Genomic DNA, 16,549 nt, shown 5'->3' on the forward strand with positions numbered 1-16,549 from the left:
CTACTGCACTCTAGCCCAGGCAACAGAGTGAGACTCTGTCTCAAAAAGAAAAAATAAATAAATAAAAATTAAAAATATTTAAAAAAACCCTCAAATAACCAGAACATTTCTTTTTTCCTCTTTTCCCCAAATATCTTCATTGTCAGTCGCCTCAGTTAAGTGATAATCCACATGATTGTAAATTTCAATTAACAGGAACATTCTTTTTAATTCATCCTCCCAAACTGTCTTCTTTTTCAAACATCCTAGACAGGTTTCAAAAATAAATGTAAATTGAAGAAAATCTAGTTTTAGAAATGCTCTGAAAGCTTCCACAGGGAGAAGCTTAAATATGGTCTTCAAAAAGCTGTAATAGAAAGGGGATAAAATGTTGACGTTTCTTGAGAATCAAAAACCAAACTGCAATGGAGTATTATTTTGAAGTAGTGGCTCCTGTTGAACCTCTGCCCATGGCACCACTTAGCACTCTGCAGGTTGGAAACTAATCAGACTTGAAATTATTATAAAATAGAAAGACCCTTGGAGGACTTATTCCACAATAATGATGGCTGGGTTATAAACTCCCCCTCCAATTAATTTTATTGTTTTGGTTGATGAAATCACAAAAGTGAAACGAACCTGAAAAAACGAGTACTGTAGCCAGCAGGAGCCACAAACCTAATGTCTCAGCTGCTTAGAAAAGGAAGATGCAGGATGCAGAGAATTGGCTTTGAGGATAAATATTGAGGCTGAGACGCATCCATCAGAAGGGATTTTATTTTTCATACGCAATCAGATCAGTCTGAATATATTTCATTTCCTACTGTGAGTGGAAAACATTCTCAAGCTAGAATCAATAATTCTAGAGTCTTTTATTAAATTTCTTCACTCACCTTCCATAGGGGTGTTGCTGTCAGGTCGATTTGCAAAGACCACATCCACATACTCGAGCTGCAGCCTCTGGAGGGAACCCTTCAGTCCTGGGAACAGAAGTAGGAAAAAAACCCCAAAAGTCCAAATATGAGCACTATTAGAAAGAGTTGAAGTTTGGTTTCTTTCAAGAGTTTGCTTTAGAAAAAATAGCATTGGATTAGTTTAAAAAATACATTGAATACAATGATTTGTTAATTGGCCCCTAGAACCTTTTTAGTATATATTAAAGGCTGACTACCCTCAACACAACTTTTTCAATATTAACACTCTCACTGCAAAATACTTACTTAGTAATTATCTTTCACAGTGACTTGTGTGTGGCAATATCCAGAGGCAAAACTTAGCATAAAAAGCAGCTTCTCTTCAAGAGTGTATTTTTTTCTTCTTGAAGAATGCAAATTAATTGTTTACATTTTGGATTACTTAATGGGCTTATAGTGGGCTGGAGAGATACTTATTGCACATCAGACCTATTAAAATGATATAAATCCGAAATAAATTACTGCCTTAACCCCATCTTAATGTATGTGTTGGTTTTAATAGTAATATAAAGGGGTTAGCAAATAAAGGCTTTACTCAATGTTTAACTAATTGGAACAAAGTTTAAGGAACATGAAATACAACTGGGCTCTACCATTTCTATTATCTCCCATTTCTGGGAAGAAACAAAAACATCAGAAGCTATAAAGACTTAAGAGGTAATGTAAAGGAGAAAGCGAGAACTTAAAAAAGAAATCTGGAACCAACAGCCTTTGCTTCAGCCCTAATCATTTGGTCACATTCCTATGAGTACTCAGAAAAAAAAAATTAATTTCAGTAAAATTAATACTTCCCTGAAATAGAATGTGTTGTATATAATATTATTCAACCAAAAGGACGACGGTGTTCAAGAATCATTTTATCTCATTTCCATGAGGCACAGCATTTCCTTATCAGCCTCTTTAATTCCTCAGGGAGACCAGAGGGTTTTTTTCTCTTTTTATTATATGCATAAAATTAATTGCATGTTAAATGAGGCTCTTATAAATTTAAATTTGGCTCATTTAAATTTGGTTTTTCATACTGGTTTATCAGCCAGCCACAATTACTTTTCTGACAGGAAAATGGAGTGCTTGAATATAGTTCCGGAAATATTTTCCATCCATTGAGAAAGGATTGTCTGTGATGGTAGCTTGTTAAAAGCTTTGATGAAGCGATTAGGTCAGACAGGTGTTATGAAGTCTAATGCCTGCTCTTAAAAAACTGTGGAGACTCTCAGGCCTGGAGCATCACCAGCTATCTCAAGGGGCAGCTTGAAATTAAATTTACCTTGAAAAGTACCATGGTGTGAGCCAATTTCTGGAACAATTGTATGTAGGGAGGAGGTAAGAAGAGGACAGGATAAGCAAGCAAACAAATAACAGGGTATGCCAGGTTGCAAGGTTGAGCAATCTGCACCCTAGCATGCTTGTGATCCCACCTGGCTTCTTTGCCCTTTTTTGGTGACTCGGTTCTCTCATCTGCAGTGGGGCTAAAACATTTACCACCTTCAGAATTGCTGCTCCAGAGAGCACTGCGTAAGAGAGTCTATAGCAATGTAATGTGGTAATTATACTGTGGTGTTAGTATCTGGAAAGTTTCAGAGGGAGACAGTCAAAGACTAAATGACCAACATTTTCACTAGACTCATGGTTTTGGAGGGAGGCACTTAATGAACGTTCTAGCCCGTGCTTGGCATTGGAAACAAGTGGTGTCCTTTCTTCTGATGAAGGCCCCCTCCCACCGAGTCTCTTCCAACAGCTCAGTGTGGGCTGAAAGTAACTAGGGGAAGTAGCTAACTTGGTGCTATTGTAACTGTGTGATCAGCCTTTTCACAGACTAGGCATGACTTCAGTCATTTACTCTTCCATGCCACTAGCATGTGTTGAGTCCCAGTTTGATCCTGAAACTCAGCCAGACTCTGGGGGTTTGAAGATGCACAGACACAATCATCATCCCTACAGAGCTCACAGTGTATATTAAGAGCATCAATTGGCGTAGATGTATTGTTCAAGGTCATAACGTGTACCCATAAATAATGACATGGGGCTGGGCGTGGTGGCTCATGCCTTTAGTCATAGCACTTTGGATGGCTGAGGCAGGAGGATCATTTGAGTCCAGGAATTTGAGGCTGCAGTGAGCTATGGTGGTACTACTGCACTCTAGCCCAGGCAACAGAGTGAGACCCTGTCTCTGGGAAAAAAAAAAAATGACATGGACTTGGTACAAAGGTCAGTCTCATTGTATAATATTTGGTCATTCCTTACCTCTTAATTCTTTATTTGGAAAGTGCTTTTTCTTGATATTTGGGCAGCATCTCAAGTGTACCAGGCCAGTGATCCCTACTCTGACTTTGAAGTAGAGCGAAAAGAGATTGTGCCCCTAAGACACACTATCCACTCACTTTGAAAATCTCTATCACAGAAAGTCTTATGATCCATGGTATGAATTTTGGATTCTAGGTGAGATTTTAAGCCATTGGCAGGGGGTTGGGGGTGGGTAGTAAAGAGGAGGGAATTAAGCAGATGAAATAATATGATCAGATTTCCCTTCTGAACTGATGGCTTTGCCTGCTGAGAATGACCTGAAGTGGTGAGACTGAGAGCAGGAATAGAGACCAGTGAGGAGGCTAATGCAGCCAGTCAAGTTCGGGCAAAGTGGGTAAGAAGTGAGAAAATTCAAGACAGGTTGTGTAAGTGGAAATAACTGGACTTGGTGGTGTGCTGGATATACAGGGTGTAGAGGTTAGAGTAATCAAGGATGACTGCTAGAGTTTTGACCTGAAAAGTGAGGTGACTGTTACGAAGATGGGGGAAGTCAGGGAAAAAGCAGATGGGAGGGGGTGGTGGAGCCAAGTCCAAAGTCAAGTCCAAGAGGCACATCAGTCCCCACATGGAGCTCTTGGCAGCCGGAAGGACCAGGCTGGCACTCAGAGGAGGTGAGGGACAGGGTTATAGATTCTGGCTGTCCTGAATGACCTTGCGATGTCTTTTAGCCTCTCTGAGCCTCAGTTTCCTCATCTGTCCAAAGACAAAATGGAGCTAGATGATCTTCCTGCTTTGATGTTTCATGTGACTGCAAACCAAATCGGGAGTTTCTGCCTTTTTCTATCTGGATGCTTTAATCTTGTAGAAATAGGTAAGCCATAGCAATATAAAGTCATGCTCAACAAATATCTCCTTAAGAGCCATTTAGTGTTAAGCTCCAATCAATAAGTATTCCTATTCTATCTCCATTTAGCAAATGGAGATTTGCTGTGGTTTGTTGAGCACTGGCTTGGGGCCAGATATTATTTTCAATTGAAGTAGACATGCAAAAGTGCGTTAACCTTGGACCCAAGGGGCAGCTGGACAGCTAATCCTAACCCACAGAGGTAAGTGCTCCAGTGCAGTGAATGCACTTGTTGAAGGAAATTTGACATTAGCCTGTCCCTTGGCAGTAACCCGGTGTCTGTGGGAGCTGAATATGAGAAGGAGAAATGCTCCTTGCCCTTGAGGACATATCTAGAAGTTAACTGGCAGTTCCTCAAAAGTCCACAGGATAATAAATTACTTAAAGAAAATCGCTTTCAAGTGACTACAGTAAAAGGAAACCTAAGTCCATTTTTCCTTTTAGGTTCTGAAGTTTAACAGAAACCATATTGTTTAGAAGGTTAACCTTAATTCAACTTAAGCCTATTTCACAGGTTTCTAAGGAAATATGCTTATTCCAGACGGTAAGCAGATTGGCATGGTCAGAGGTGGACTGGGTGTTCAGTGTTGCCTTTAACTGCGCAGAAACAGGGAAATCAGTAGCTTGGAGATTCTGCAAGAGGTCTACTTAAATACAATGTGCCGTCACCTTTTACACCTCACATGCAGTTGCTTTTCTATCTAGCTTGCGAAAAACATATGCCTTAAATAATGTATGCTGTTTCTCTATATAATTTCCGGTTTCTTCTCAGCAGACCTCTCATTCATAATAATTTAAGTGACATTTGCTTCTTTTTAAAAAGGCTGTGCTGTATTGGAACATATTCTGTATGGGGCTGTGCCTCCTATTATGAAACATGGTTGTCCTGGGTGGGTGATGTAAGTTTGCATGAACATGGTACAATAGGAAGGAATCCTGTGGTGCATCCATTTGTTCAGAAATTTATTCTTTAATTGAAAGATCATAAATTATCTTTTTCTTCTAAAGTTGAGAAAGTAGGTTTTAAAATTTGTTATTAATTCAAAATTTTCAAGCAGAGCTTTCCCAGATTGTTTTTCTTTCCTACTCCTAAAGCAATGATGGAGAATTTGTGTTTTGCATCACATAAGAACACTTGTTTATCTGCAAGGCAAATGCAGACTTAGACACAGCTTTTCACTGTTTAAGTACACAAACGATTTACTTATTCTTAGAACATAACTTACCAAACTATTTTTATTCCTTTATGTAAGGCACTAAAGGAATTTGATCTGGTAAATTCTCACATTGGCTCAAATTGGGGCTTAATGAATGTTTGTGGAATGGCTAAATGAATAAATTGAATTTTACAGCCTGACAGGAACTTGGGATTCTATATGAGTGTAATAAATCTATTAATGAATTTTCTTTTCCCTCCCTGTGAATCTAAGGAGAGCAATACACTTAACTGAATCTAAATCAAGAACTTTAGGCTTATTGAAAAGGCCTTTCATGTGAATTTTTTTAAAAATTACATTATGCAGAAGTCAAGCTCATTTTACACTCTTTAAAGCAACTCAAATGGCCAAGGACACCAGCCCACAAGCAGCCTGAATGCTACATCAGTTTGGACTTCTGTCTTATCCTCCAACAGCGCTTCTCAAATTTGATGTGCACATGAATCTCCAATATTGAGTAAGGTCACCCTCATCACAGAACAAGTATTAATGAATCTCAAGGATAGTGATTTGTAAACTTCTCTAAACTTTATTTTGGATCTCATCTCCTGTCCCTCCTTTTCTGCAAAATCCACTCAATTCCCTGATTGAGTGCCTAGAAACATCCTTTGAGCTGATTCCCTTGTACTTACCAGGCTTTATTTTTTGCTAAAACTATGGACTGCAAAATAACAACAGCAATGATGACATAATAATAAATTATCCCAATTCTTCAATCTCAAAGGTTTGAAATTTTGTGTTGAAGTTTGAATCTGGGTCAGCTTGAATTTCAGCTGAACTGGTTTATCCATCCCGAGAGATTAGTTCCTAAGAAAATTTCTAACTTCTTTAAAGGAAGAGGGAATTTAAGGTATTTCTATTATGTTGTATGAGACCTGAAGAAAGCTGATTAAAGAAAGAGAAAATTCTGAAATTATGCACACACTGGTCAATATCAAAGCAGTGGAGATTCAATAAAGAGTATAGCAGCTGACTGTTTCCCTTCTTTTTCTCTTGGGTTTTATATTTCTTTGTTGATTGTTATTTTCTGAGTCTCTATTTTCTAATCAATTAGATTAAAAAGTAAAGGGGAAAAAAAAGACAATTTCAGGCAGCATACTGCTGTCCTGTTCATTCCACTTGATACTATAAGCCAACTTGGGTTGTCACTGACAATCCCTGAGGTAGAGGACTCAAGTCACGGGGGCAAATGCTAGAGCAGGAACGGTAACAGTTTTGAGCGGCAGGTTGGGTTTGACTTTACAATCCCAAATGGGACAATAAGGCCTGAGAAGGGATTCTGTTTGGGTGAAGAGTTGGGATGCTTTCTCTAGGGCTAGAAGGTTGCCCTTCAATGTGGCAGCCTCAGACTGTCACCTACTTAGTAAACAGTGTCCTTATCCATAGAATGAAGACAAGCAATTGTACTTATAAGACCAATGATGATGATGATGATGATGACAATAATAACATTTATTAAGTCCTTATTATGTGACAGACCCCGTGCTCGATGTGAATTATATAATTTCAATCCCAATAGAGTAAGTCTATGAGATAAGAATATTTATAGTCTATTTTACAGTCAGGGAGGCAGAGGCTAAACAGGTTAAGTAACTTGTACGAAGTCACCCAGCTCATAAATGACAGAGTTGGAACTTGAACAAAGGTCTGTCTGATTTCAAAGCCCATATGCCTACAAATATATTAAAAATCAGTTAGTGAGAAATACGAAACTCATACAAAGAACTTTGAAAACAATGGAATGATATGATTATTACTGTGTACATATATATATATGCACTATGTATACATAGTTATGTGTATATCTATGTATTTTATATATATTCTAAGATCTAGCTTCAAAAGTCTCCATTTTAAATTAAATGATTGTGATTGAATACTGGAACTATTTTTTTTTCTACTGCAAGTCTAAGATATTTGAAAGTAATGCTATTTATAGGTTAATAAAGATCTTCAACTTCCAAACTGGAATGAATATTCTCAAATTAAACATTATCATTTAGATTAGGTTCATGGAGAGAAAAAAAGTTTATAATGAAATAACAGTCTGGGCGAAAAATATTTGCAACACAGATAAACAACAAAGAGTGAACATTGATAATATAGAAATAATTTGCTCCTGCAAATTATTAAGGCCAAAACAACTCAAAAGAAAAATAGCTTAAGAACATGAAGAGTTAATTCCCATAAAAAAGAAGCACAAATTTACTAAAAGAAGCTCAAACTCACTAAAAAAAACAGTTCATCTAACAGATTGGTACAATTCTTTTTAGAAAATAATTTTGTGTTAAAATATGTAAAATTCTTTGACTTAACAATGCCACTTCTAGAATCTATCCCATTTACATAAGGATGGTCACTTGTGTAATTCTTTATAATGCCAAAAACTTAAAATAACCCATAAGTTGTGTGTGTAAAATGTATTTTAATTGGGGAAAAAAGCAAGGCTTAGGTTAGTATTTATACCCTGATTCTATCGATTTAATACATTTATTTTCATATTTTTAAGTATTAATATAAGTGAGTATTCAGATGGATTGATGGACAGATAAGACAGTGTCACTGCAGGGAAAAGGAAGGAAGGATGTGCATCAGATTGTCCAACTATGGGATGAGATGAGATTGGATGAGCAAAAGGAGGACTTTACTTCTTTATTTTTATTTATTTATTTATTTATTTATTTATTTATTTACTTTTTAGAGTCCAGTGCTAAGCAGAGATATTTTTATTTTTAAAGTGGTAGGATTAAAATACATTTTATATTTTTGGTTATGTTGATATTTCATAAATAAAATTATTTTTTAAAAGGGAGAAAATCACTACCTGTCTCAATAATCAGTCATAAATCTAAAGTTACAAAAATGTTGCATTTTTGTGAAAGGCAGATGGTACACAACTTATGATGGTTTGACTTAATGATTTTTCAACTTTATGGTAGTGCAAAAGCAATCTGTATTCAGTAGAAACTATATTTTGAGTTCCCATACCAATTATGCTGTTTTTCACTTTCAGAATGGTATTCAATAAATTACATGTGATATTCAACACTTTATTGTAAAATAGGCTTTGTGTTAGATGATTTTGCTTAACTGTAGGCTAATGTAAGTGTTCTGAGCACATTTAAGGTAGGCTAGGCAAAACTATGGTATTTGGTAGGTTAGGGGTACTAAATGCATTTTCAGTTTATGGTATTTTCAATTTATGATGGGTTTATTGAGACATAATGCTATCAAAAGTTGAGAAGCATCTGTACCTTACAAACTAGTATAAAGATGTTGGAAATATATGGCAGCCCCTTTTAACATTTTTTCTTTATTGGAAAAGGTATAAGTGTGAAATTGTAATAAAGACAAGCAAGATATAAATAAAAATTATAGTCTTCACAAAGAAGTAGAGTAGTAGTATTCTATTACATAATGGTTCTTGTAGACTATTTTATTTCCTGTTTATTTCTAACCTATACAAAGTTTTGAATACCATTTCCAAAGTAATGACACTGTGAATCAATTACCCAGTGGTAATTTTCTACAAGTTTTTTTCTATGCATACGTATATACTTTTCAAAAAATGCATAGTGGTCTCAACATATGTCTACACAAGAACTTGTAAAAAAATGTTCATAGCAGCATTATTCATACGTAGTAGCCAAACAGTGAAAACAACCCAAATATACATTAACTGATAAATGGATAGACAAAATGTGGTACATCCATATAGTGGAATATTACTTGGCAAAAAAAGGAATAAAGTACTGGCATAACATGAATGAACATTATGCTAAGTGGAAGGAGCCAGTCATAAAATATGTATTATAGGATTTCATTTATATGAAATGTCCAGAATTGTCAAATCTATAGAGACAAAAAGTAGATTTGTGGTTGCTTCAGGCTGTGGGAGGGGTTGAAGAGGAAGTGAGTTCTAGTGTGTACAAGGTTTCTTTATGGGGTGACAAAAATGTTTTAACATTAGATTATGGTGATTGGTGCACAAGTCTGTAATTATGCTCAGAACCGATGAATTGTGCACTTCGAATGGGTAAACGTTTATGGTATGTACATTATCTCTCAATAAAGCTCTTTTAAAAAGTCTTATGGAAGTGTTTCATTAATATTAGTAGTAGCTGCAAATGAGAAGAGTTCTAGACAATTTGGTCTTTTTCTTTTGAGTTTCCATTCTCACCTCTACATCTCTGAGTTTCTTACACCCTTAACCCCAGGAACAAGCTTGGTTGATTGTGGTTCTTTCCATATAGAATTTTTTCTCCTTCCAGTGTATTTTGAACCTATTTAGTTGATATCTTTCTTGAACCACGAACCCACAAACAAAAACAAAATCGAAGCAGCGATACCCACCTTCAATAATATGCTTTCTTGACAGCCCTCTCTCTGTTTCAGCTCTGCCAAGAAAAAGAAGCAAACGACTTTGAGTGGGGGTGTGCTTTTTTTAAAAAAAACTTCTGTTTCAAAAGGGCAAAAGAATAACCATTCTTACTTAGACTGAGTTACTAATTTTATATCTTGTTCTCAGCAAATTCTGCACCACTGGAGACTGAGGAGAGAAGGCTGGTGGGCAACACACGAAGCCCTTTTTCTTTGAAGACCCAGGAGGTGGATTAACCGTGGCTGTCACCACAACAGTAATACTGCTCAGCACCAGGTCAAGTTAGTAACAAACTCAGCCACACACACCCTGTCCATATATAATTTGAGACACTGTTAAACCCTCTCACCTTGTTCTTAACCAATCTAAAGCCAAAAAAGAAAAAAAATAGGTTTGACATAGGTTTGTTTGTGAGTTTACTGTAAGATGGCCAGGATGCTGATATCATTAGCTTTTCTGAGAAAGGAAGAAAATTTGGAAGTTTCTTTAAACTTCTAAAAGAAATTTAATGACTATTTTCCTTCAAAATGTGATGAACTAAGTCGTCCTTTAATTAGTATCCTAAGACAGACCCTGAATCATAAGGACTTTTGTTTTCCTGGACAATTCTCAAGCTCTGGCCAATTACAAAGAAATAGGTTCCTTGAATTTAAAAGTATCAATAAAATGTTTCTTCAGTATCAGTACATTTGGCCACTTCTTTAAAAAATACAGTAGTTTACCATTCACCTTTGTGAATGTATCTTTATTGTGTATCTTTTATAAGTATATTAGATAATATTGTATATAATAGTACTATACTGTCTCATTTACTCAGTACAGACTGTCTCATTTACTGCTTTAAACTATAGGCTAATGGTTCCTACAGACTGTCTCATTTCCTGCTTTTCTCTAAACTATAGGCATGATTCTGTGCACCATTGCAAAAGCACCAAGCAATGGCATTGTGAAGCAAAATACAGTCAGTGGAAATCCTTATTTCTCATAGGCACCATGTTGCTTTTTGCATGGATTACCATAGGAATAACAACCTAAATTCCATCTTCTGTCTTCATATCATCATAAATAGACTCAAAAGCAACAAAATATTAGTGTGTGTGCGTGTTTGCATGTGTGTGTATACACATATACATTTTGATAAGAAGGTTCCTAAAGAAGAATTGGCTTCTGCCTCTAATTTTTTTTTTTTTTTTTTTTTGAGACAGAGTCTCACTGTGTTGCCCTGGCTAGAGTGCTGTGGCATCATCCTAGCTCACAGCAACCACAAACTCCTGGGCTCAAGTGATCCTTCTGCCTCAGCCTCCCGAGTAGCTGGGACTACAGGCATGCGCCACCATGCCCGGCTAATTTTTTCTATATATTTTTAGTTGCCTGATTAATTTCTTTCTATTTTTAGTAGAGACGGGGTCTCGCTCTTGCTCAGGCTGGTCTCAAACTCCTGAGCTCAAACAATCCGCCCGCCTCGGCCTCCCAGAGTGCTAGGATTACAGGCGTGAGCCACCGCGCCCGGTCTCTAATTTTTTTAAAAAAACTATTCCCTATTAATTCTAGGGAGGTAAATAAGGTTTTGTTTGTTTGTTTTTGTTTTTTGTTAAGGTTCCAGCATTCTTTGAGAGTTCCATCTCAAAGATGGAAAATCACAGTGCCAACAAATGCTCCGGTATATGGAATAGCTTGCTGTTTTCTTACGTTTGTCAAAAAGGCTAGCCTTCTAAGTCCTGCTGAATAATGTAAGTACCAGCTCAAACGCCAGCAGGCCCGTCAGAAGCCAATTCATCCTGTGAAATTCGTTCTGCATCCCACGAGAGAGAGCACCTCTCTTTCATTTGGCCTGACAGTGAGTGGTGTAGGTAGCTCTGTGTTATTCTCCAATGAGATGGTCCTTTTGATCAGCATTTTCAGAGCCCTCCGCAGAAATGATCAGAGACTTACACAAGGAGCCAGACAAGATATTTTTATCTTTGCATTCTGTAGAAGTCTCTGAGTTTTGGCACATTCGAGTAGCTTTTCTTCTGTGATGCTTTGTGCTTATTTTCCTTTCCTGAAATTTGAACTCTATTTTGGAAATGATTCTAAGTATGAGATTGGTATTTGAAAAATCTCCATGAATCACTTAGTAACAAGTGACCACATGCTTTGCACTAAATTTCTTTCAAAATATCTTGCTAAAATTGAATCCTAGGCTAATTGCTATTTCCTTAGCATGAGAAAAAAATCCCTTTCTCTAAGCCAATTAGCTTTAGTATTCTAGACGTAAAATAGTTGCCTAAAAGCATAAAAGCATGAACTACTAGTTGTTTCCTGTTTAGTAGGAGAAATAAAACATATTTAACTTACTTTCCGCCCCAGTAGAGTTTAGTTGTTATGACCAGGCTGGACCTCCTGTATATCAAACAGACAAACACAGAGAAAATAAATAAATTGCAGGTTATTGTAATGAGTCATTTATTATCATAGTGCCACAAATAATTTATTATACCCTATATTTTAAAAAATTGGTAAAGGGATAAATTTGTTAATTCATGTCCACGAAATGTAAGGACATAAGGAAGCTGGTGAGTGGGAACTTGAAGTCAGATCCCAGGGGAAGAAGTTAAAGGGAGATGATCTTTGCTTAGAGAGGCCGGAGGATGAGAAGGGCAGTGACAGCAAGCCCAGGACAGCGGTGCCACGTGGAGGTGAATGGTGGGTGAGCATGGAGGGTCAGAAATGGCACATGGGAATGGAAGTGAAAGGACTCAAAGGATGGATTGCTTTAGCAGCTTACGAGAATAAACACCAATGAGCACTTATTCTAACGCTGACTGTATGTGAACTTTTCCTGGGATGAAGTCCACTCCCTGCCAAGGACCCCCAGCCCCTTATGGCTCTGAGTTATCCCCTCCAACCATCATATTCACAGGCAGGAACTGACCACATAGAAATATGAATCATGAAGTAAATTATATTAATCAATACATATATATTGAGAATAAATAGAAAAAACATTTCTTTGAGTGTCTTACTAAATGGAAATATTGTTTTGGGAAAACAGTCCTAAAATCCTTAATTCAAGCTTCTACCTCTTCACTTCCAAGGGACTGAAATGTGGAAATCTTGTCAGCAAACTTATGGGAAATGAAATTGTAGCATTATGATCATGGAATAAGAAATATGTCTTGAGAACTACAGGCATACAATTTAAAATTGGGAGGCATATCTCAGTGCAATTTAGTTTCCTTAGGTATGTAATTCGATTAAAGTGGTCTGGAAAAAAATTATCTGAGATTCAAAGGTTAAGTTCAAACTTCAGCAGTATTTGAAATAAGGGATTATAATTCCATCAGCTATAGAGTCAATGCCTTGGGGCTCTCAGGTATAAAAGCCTAGCATGATTAATGGTAACCAATGGGGAATGACGGTGACAATTCCAACAACTTGGTTGCAAGAAGAAAAATTTGTTGAAAATGTCAGCAACGCCATCCCACAGAAGTTAATTCCCTGAAAAGTAATTTGAATCACTGTAATGGAAGGTCCATAGATATATGCACCTGGAGATCACATACTCCAAAAGGGCTGATGTACTTTCCAGGTTAATACATCAACCTCATGATACCTATTATAATAGCCATCTGCCACAGGGGAGCCTCAGGTCTCCTTTCGCAAACACTTCCAAACTTCAATGAGAAGCTGGATGGAATATCATGAAAAATGAATGCAGCCCCTTTGATTACTCAGAGCAGTGAGTCCTGCCAAAGCTGCACATTCTACCCAAATACCACCACGGACTTATTTTTCCAAAGGTAGGCTTATTGGAAAATGTTTGTCCTATATGGGTGTGCACAATAACATTTATGTTCAAATAGCAAGAGTAGACAGCAGCCTGGAAAATTATCACTGACTCTCACAGAGGCTCTTAAATGTGGGTGGAGAATGATAATGCCAGTATTTTGTAGTGATACAGCACAGCCTCCAAAATACCTTTGCACACCTTATCTCACTTTGTCAGCATGACACTTTATGAACAGTTACGCCATCCATTTCATAGGTGGGGGCAATTGAGAATCAGAAAAGCGAAGTAACTTGCCCTGGATAGCACAGCTACCAATGGTAGCACCAGGACTAGAAGCCACATGTACTCATTGAAACAGCTTTTATAGGCTCAATGCCACAATGATATGGTTTATCTTTTCACCAGTCTTATGGGGGCAACTCTGAACTGATGTAAACATTCTGTAGTATGGTGCTAGCTTGAGCTTTTATTTGCAAGACTGAAAGGCAGTTCATGGAATATGCATGTTAATCTATTTTCTACAAAAGGAATATATAATAGATTCTGTGGCTATGGAGAGTGATGACTTAATATTCTCTGGGTGTCGAGGGGCAAAGAGCTGCTGCACCAGTGCTGCCCCTTCTCCCTCAGGTGATTTCTGGCAGCCTGCACCTCACCACAGACCTCACTGTATGGTTAGTGGACTTACATCCAAGGTTTCTGTTGTGGTGGAATTGTGTTCCCCAAAAGATATGTTTTAACTAACCTCCAGAACCTCAGAATGTGAGCTTATTTGGAAATAGAGTCATCGCAGATGTAATTAGTTAAGATGAGGTCATATTGGAATGGGGTGAGCCCCTAATCCAATATGACTAGTGTCCTTATAAGAAGACACACAGACGCACGAGGGGAGAAGACCATGGGATGGCTGAGGCAGAGCCAAAGTACTGCGGCTGCGAGCCAAGAAACGCCGAGGATTGCTGGCAACCACCAGAAGCTAGGAAGAAGCAAGGAAGAATTTTATGCAGAGTTTAGAGGGAGTATGGCTCTGCCAACACCTTGAGTTTGAACTTCTGGCCTCCAGAACTTTGCAAGAATAATTTCTGCTGTTTTAAGCCACCCAGTTTGTGGTACTTTGTTGCAGCAGCCCTAGGAAACTGAAGTGACCCCTATTTAGGTGGTGATGGATGAGCCAACATTCCGAGTGGGAAAGTAACTCAGGCAAGGTAGAGAACTGGGTGGGAACATGAATATTTTTCCATGTTTAAGGTGGAATATAATTTTCTGTTAACATCCTTACAGTTCCGTGGAGTGGGGGAGGAGGAGAAGGGAGAGGGAGAAAGTAGGTCATCAAACTTTATTTGTTCATTTCGCCATAAATGTCTGGTTTTCCTTTTCCATAAGGCCCTCTATTCCTACCAAACGTTTATCTCAGAGTGAGAAGTCAGCAGTGCCAAGCATATGTGGAGCTCTGTTCCACCCTTCTAGATTCCCCTTCCAGAGGGAGTTTAAATTATGTGGGCAAAAACATAATTAAACCACTCTTGAGCTGTGCTCTTTGACAATGTCCATGTTTCATAAATTTTAGAAAATACGTGCTGTCTATGCATGAGTACAAAGCTCTTTGCACAGTCATCTTCACTAATTCTATAGCACTGTTATTTATTTGGCCATCAGCCGATATTACACCAGAGCAGAGGAGGACCCTAAACTTGTCTAACGATCTTTGCTGTGCTTTGCCTAATTCTGTGCTCGTGCTGGGGAAGCAGCGCTGTTGCGGCTGATGTCCCGAGTGAAATGCAGGGGGATTGCCTCCCACCCCAGCGCAAATGCTACAGCTTCCCTTATTATTATACCTTCGGCTTGGGCTACAGAAGGCAATGGGATGAGATGCGTAAGCACAGCCCCTTTTGTTTCTTGGAGGGACCCCTCAAGGATAGCAGATGAAGCACTTTCCTGAATACCCAGCTAATAGGGCTCCTGAGCACACAGGAGAGGCAATTATCTTAATTGTGCTCAGATAAGAAAGCTTTGGGATGTTTATCCCAAGGGCTTCCTGTTTCATCATTTCTTTGTATCCAGAGTTGTTAATAAAATGAATAGGAAACATAAATACGTGCATATAGATAATCAGCTTCCTGCCAGCTCGCTTCCTTCACCAGATTACCACAAATGGCGGTCAGAAGCCATGAAAATGTCACTTTGTTTTATGCACAATATCTTATGAACATTCCCTCCTTGACTGCTCAGCCCCATGGTAATTCATTGTGATCAGTGACTAGTCAATAATTTTTCAAGCATGAGTAATAAACTCACTGGCATTTATTTTCAAGCCATTGTAAATCATTTCTTTACTAAGAATTGCCTTTTTTTTTTTTTTAAAGTCTTTTGGTCAGGTGTCATATGATTTTATTTACCCTTCTCTGGTGCAAATAATAAGTCTTCTAAAAGGTAAGCAAACAGTTACGGTAAATGCAGTACCTCCAGCCCTTCTTCTTGATGATGCTGCCCAGAATCACTTCAGCCCTGGAGGGGAAACAGACACGTTTTAGGATACAGTGCCCTGGAAAAGCAAGAGTCAATCCAAAATAACAGAGCCACTCCTTGTTTGAACTCTCAGTGCCTACATAGCCCGAAAATAGAAGCCACTCTCGGCTGGCAGCATGGTTTCTGCTGTTTCTGCTTGTGCCTGCAGAATCCCGCTCCAGAGCATTCCAGAAGCACCTGCCAAGTCCTGACACACTGGCAGGAGACCACTGCTGTCCTCACGCTAAGAGACAGCAGAGTCATTTGGCAGTTTGGCGTTTCTGAACCACTGATCCCATATAGTAATATAAATATCCTGCTAGTTGGTGTCCAATGGGACTCAAGGTTTTTCTTCTAATTGCTGTGGAGCAATTCAGTTGTGATGGGGGGCAGGGGGACAATGAGACCTCACACTGTTTAGACAGAAAATATTGACTCCTGGGTGATCTTGCAGGCTAAGCAAAGAATCCATGTGTGGGTTTAGATGTCCCAAAGGCCAGGGCTGTAGATGGAGTGGCTCACATAGAGAATGTCCTGCATTCCAGTGACAAACTTTGTCATTGGAGCAAGATA

At 38.2% G+C, this 16,549-nt stretch overlaps 1 protein-coding gene across 5 annotated transcripts in view; it reads right to left on the reverse strand.

The window, feature by feature from the left end:
• KCNAB1 (potassium channel, voltage gated subfamily A regulatory beta subunit 1) overlaps nt 1-16,549 on the reverse strand; it is a 387,202-nt gene that overhangs the window by 58,137 nt on the left and 312,516 nt on the right. For 3 of the 5 annotated variants that reach the window (XM_012642892.1, XM_012642891.1, XM_012642893.1), the window contains exons 5-8: nt 15,932-15,976; nt 12,037-12,081; nt 9,672-9,715; nt 873-959 (exon numbers count right to left, since the gene is read on the reverse strand). In XM_012642892.1, the coding sequence (XP_012498346.1) occupies nt 873-959; nt 9,672-9,715; nt 12,037-12,081; nt 15,932-15,976 (221 nt within the window). The remainder of the gene's footprint in view (nt 1-872; nt 960-9,671; nt 9,716-12,036; nt 12,082-15,931; nt 15,977-16,549) is intronic. The other 2 variants (XM_012642894.1, XM_012642895.1) reach the window with 1 other exon arrangement.

This window comes from Propithecus coquereli, unplaced genomic scaffold, assembly GCF_000956105.1.
Source record: "Propithecus coquereli isolate 6110/MARCELLA unplaced genomic scaffold, Pcoq_1.0 Scaffold19, whole genome shotgun sequence".
Lineage (NCBI taxonomy): Eukaryota > Metazoa > Chordata > Mammalia > Primates > Indriidae > Propithecus > Propithecus coquereli.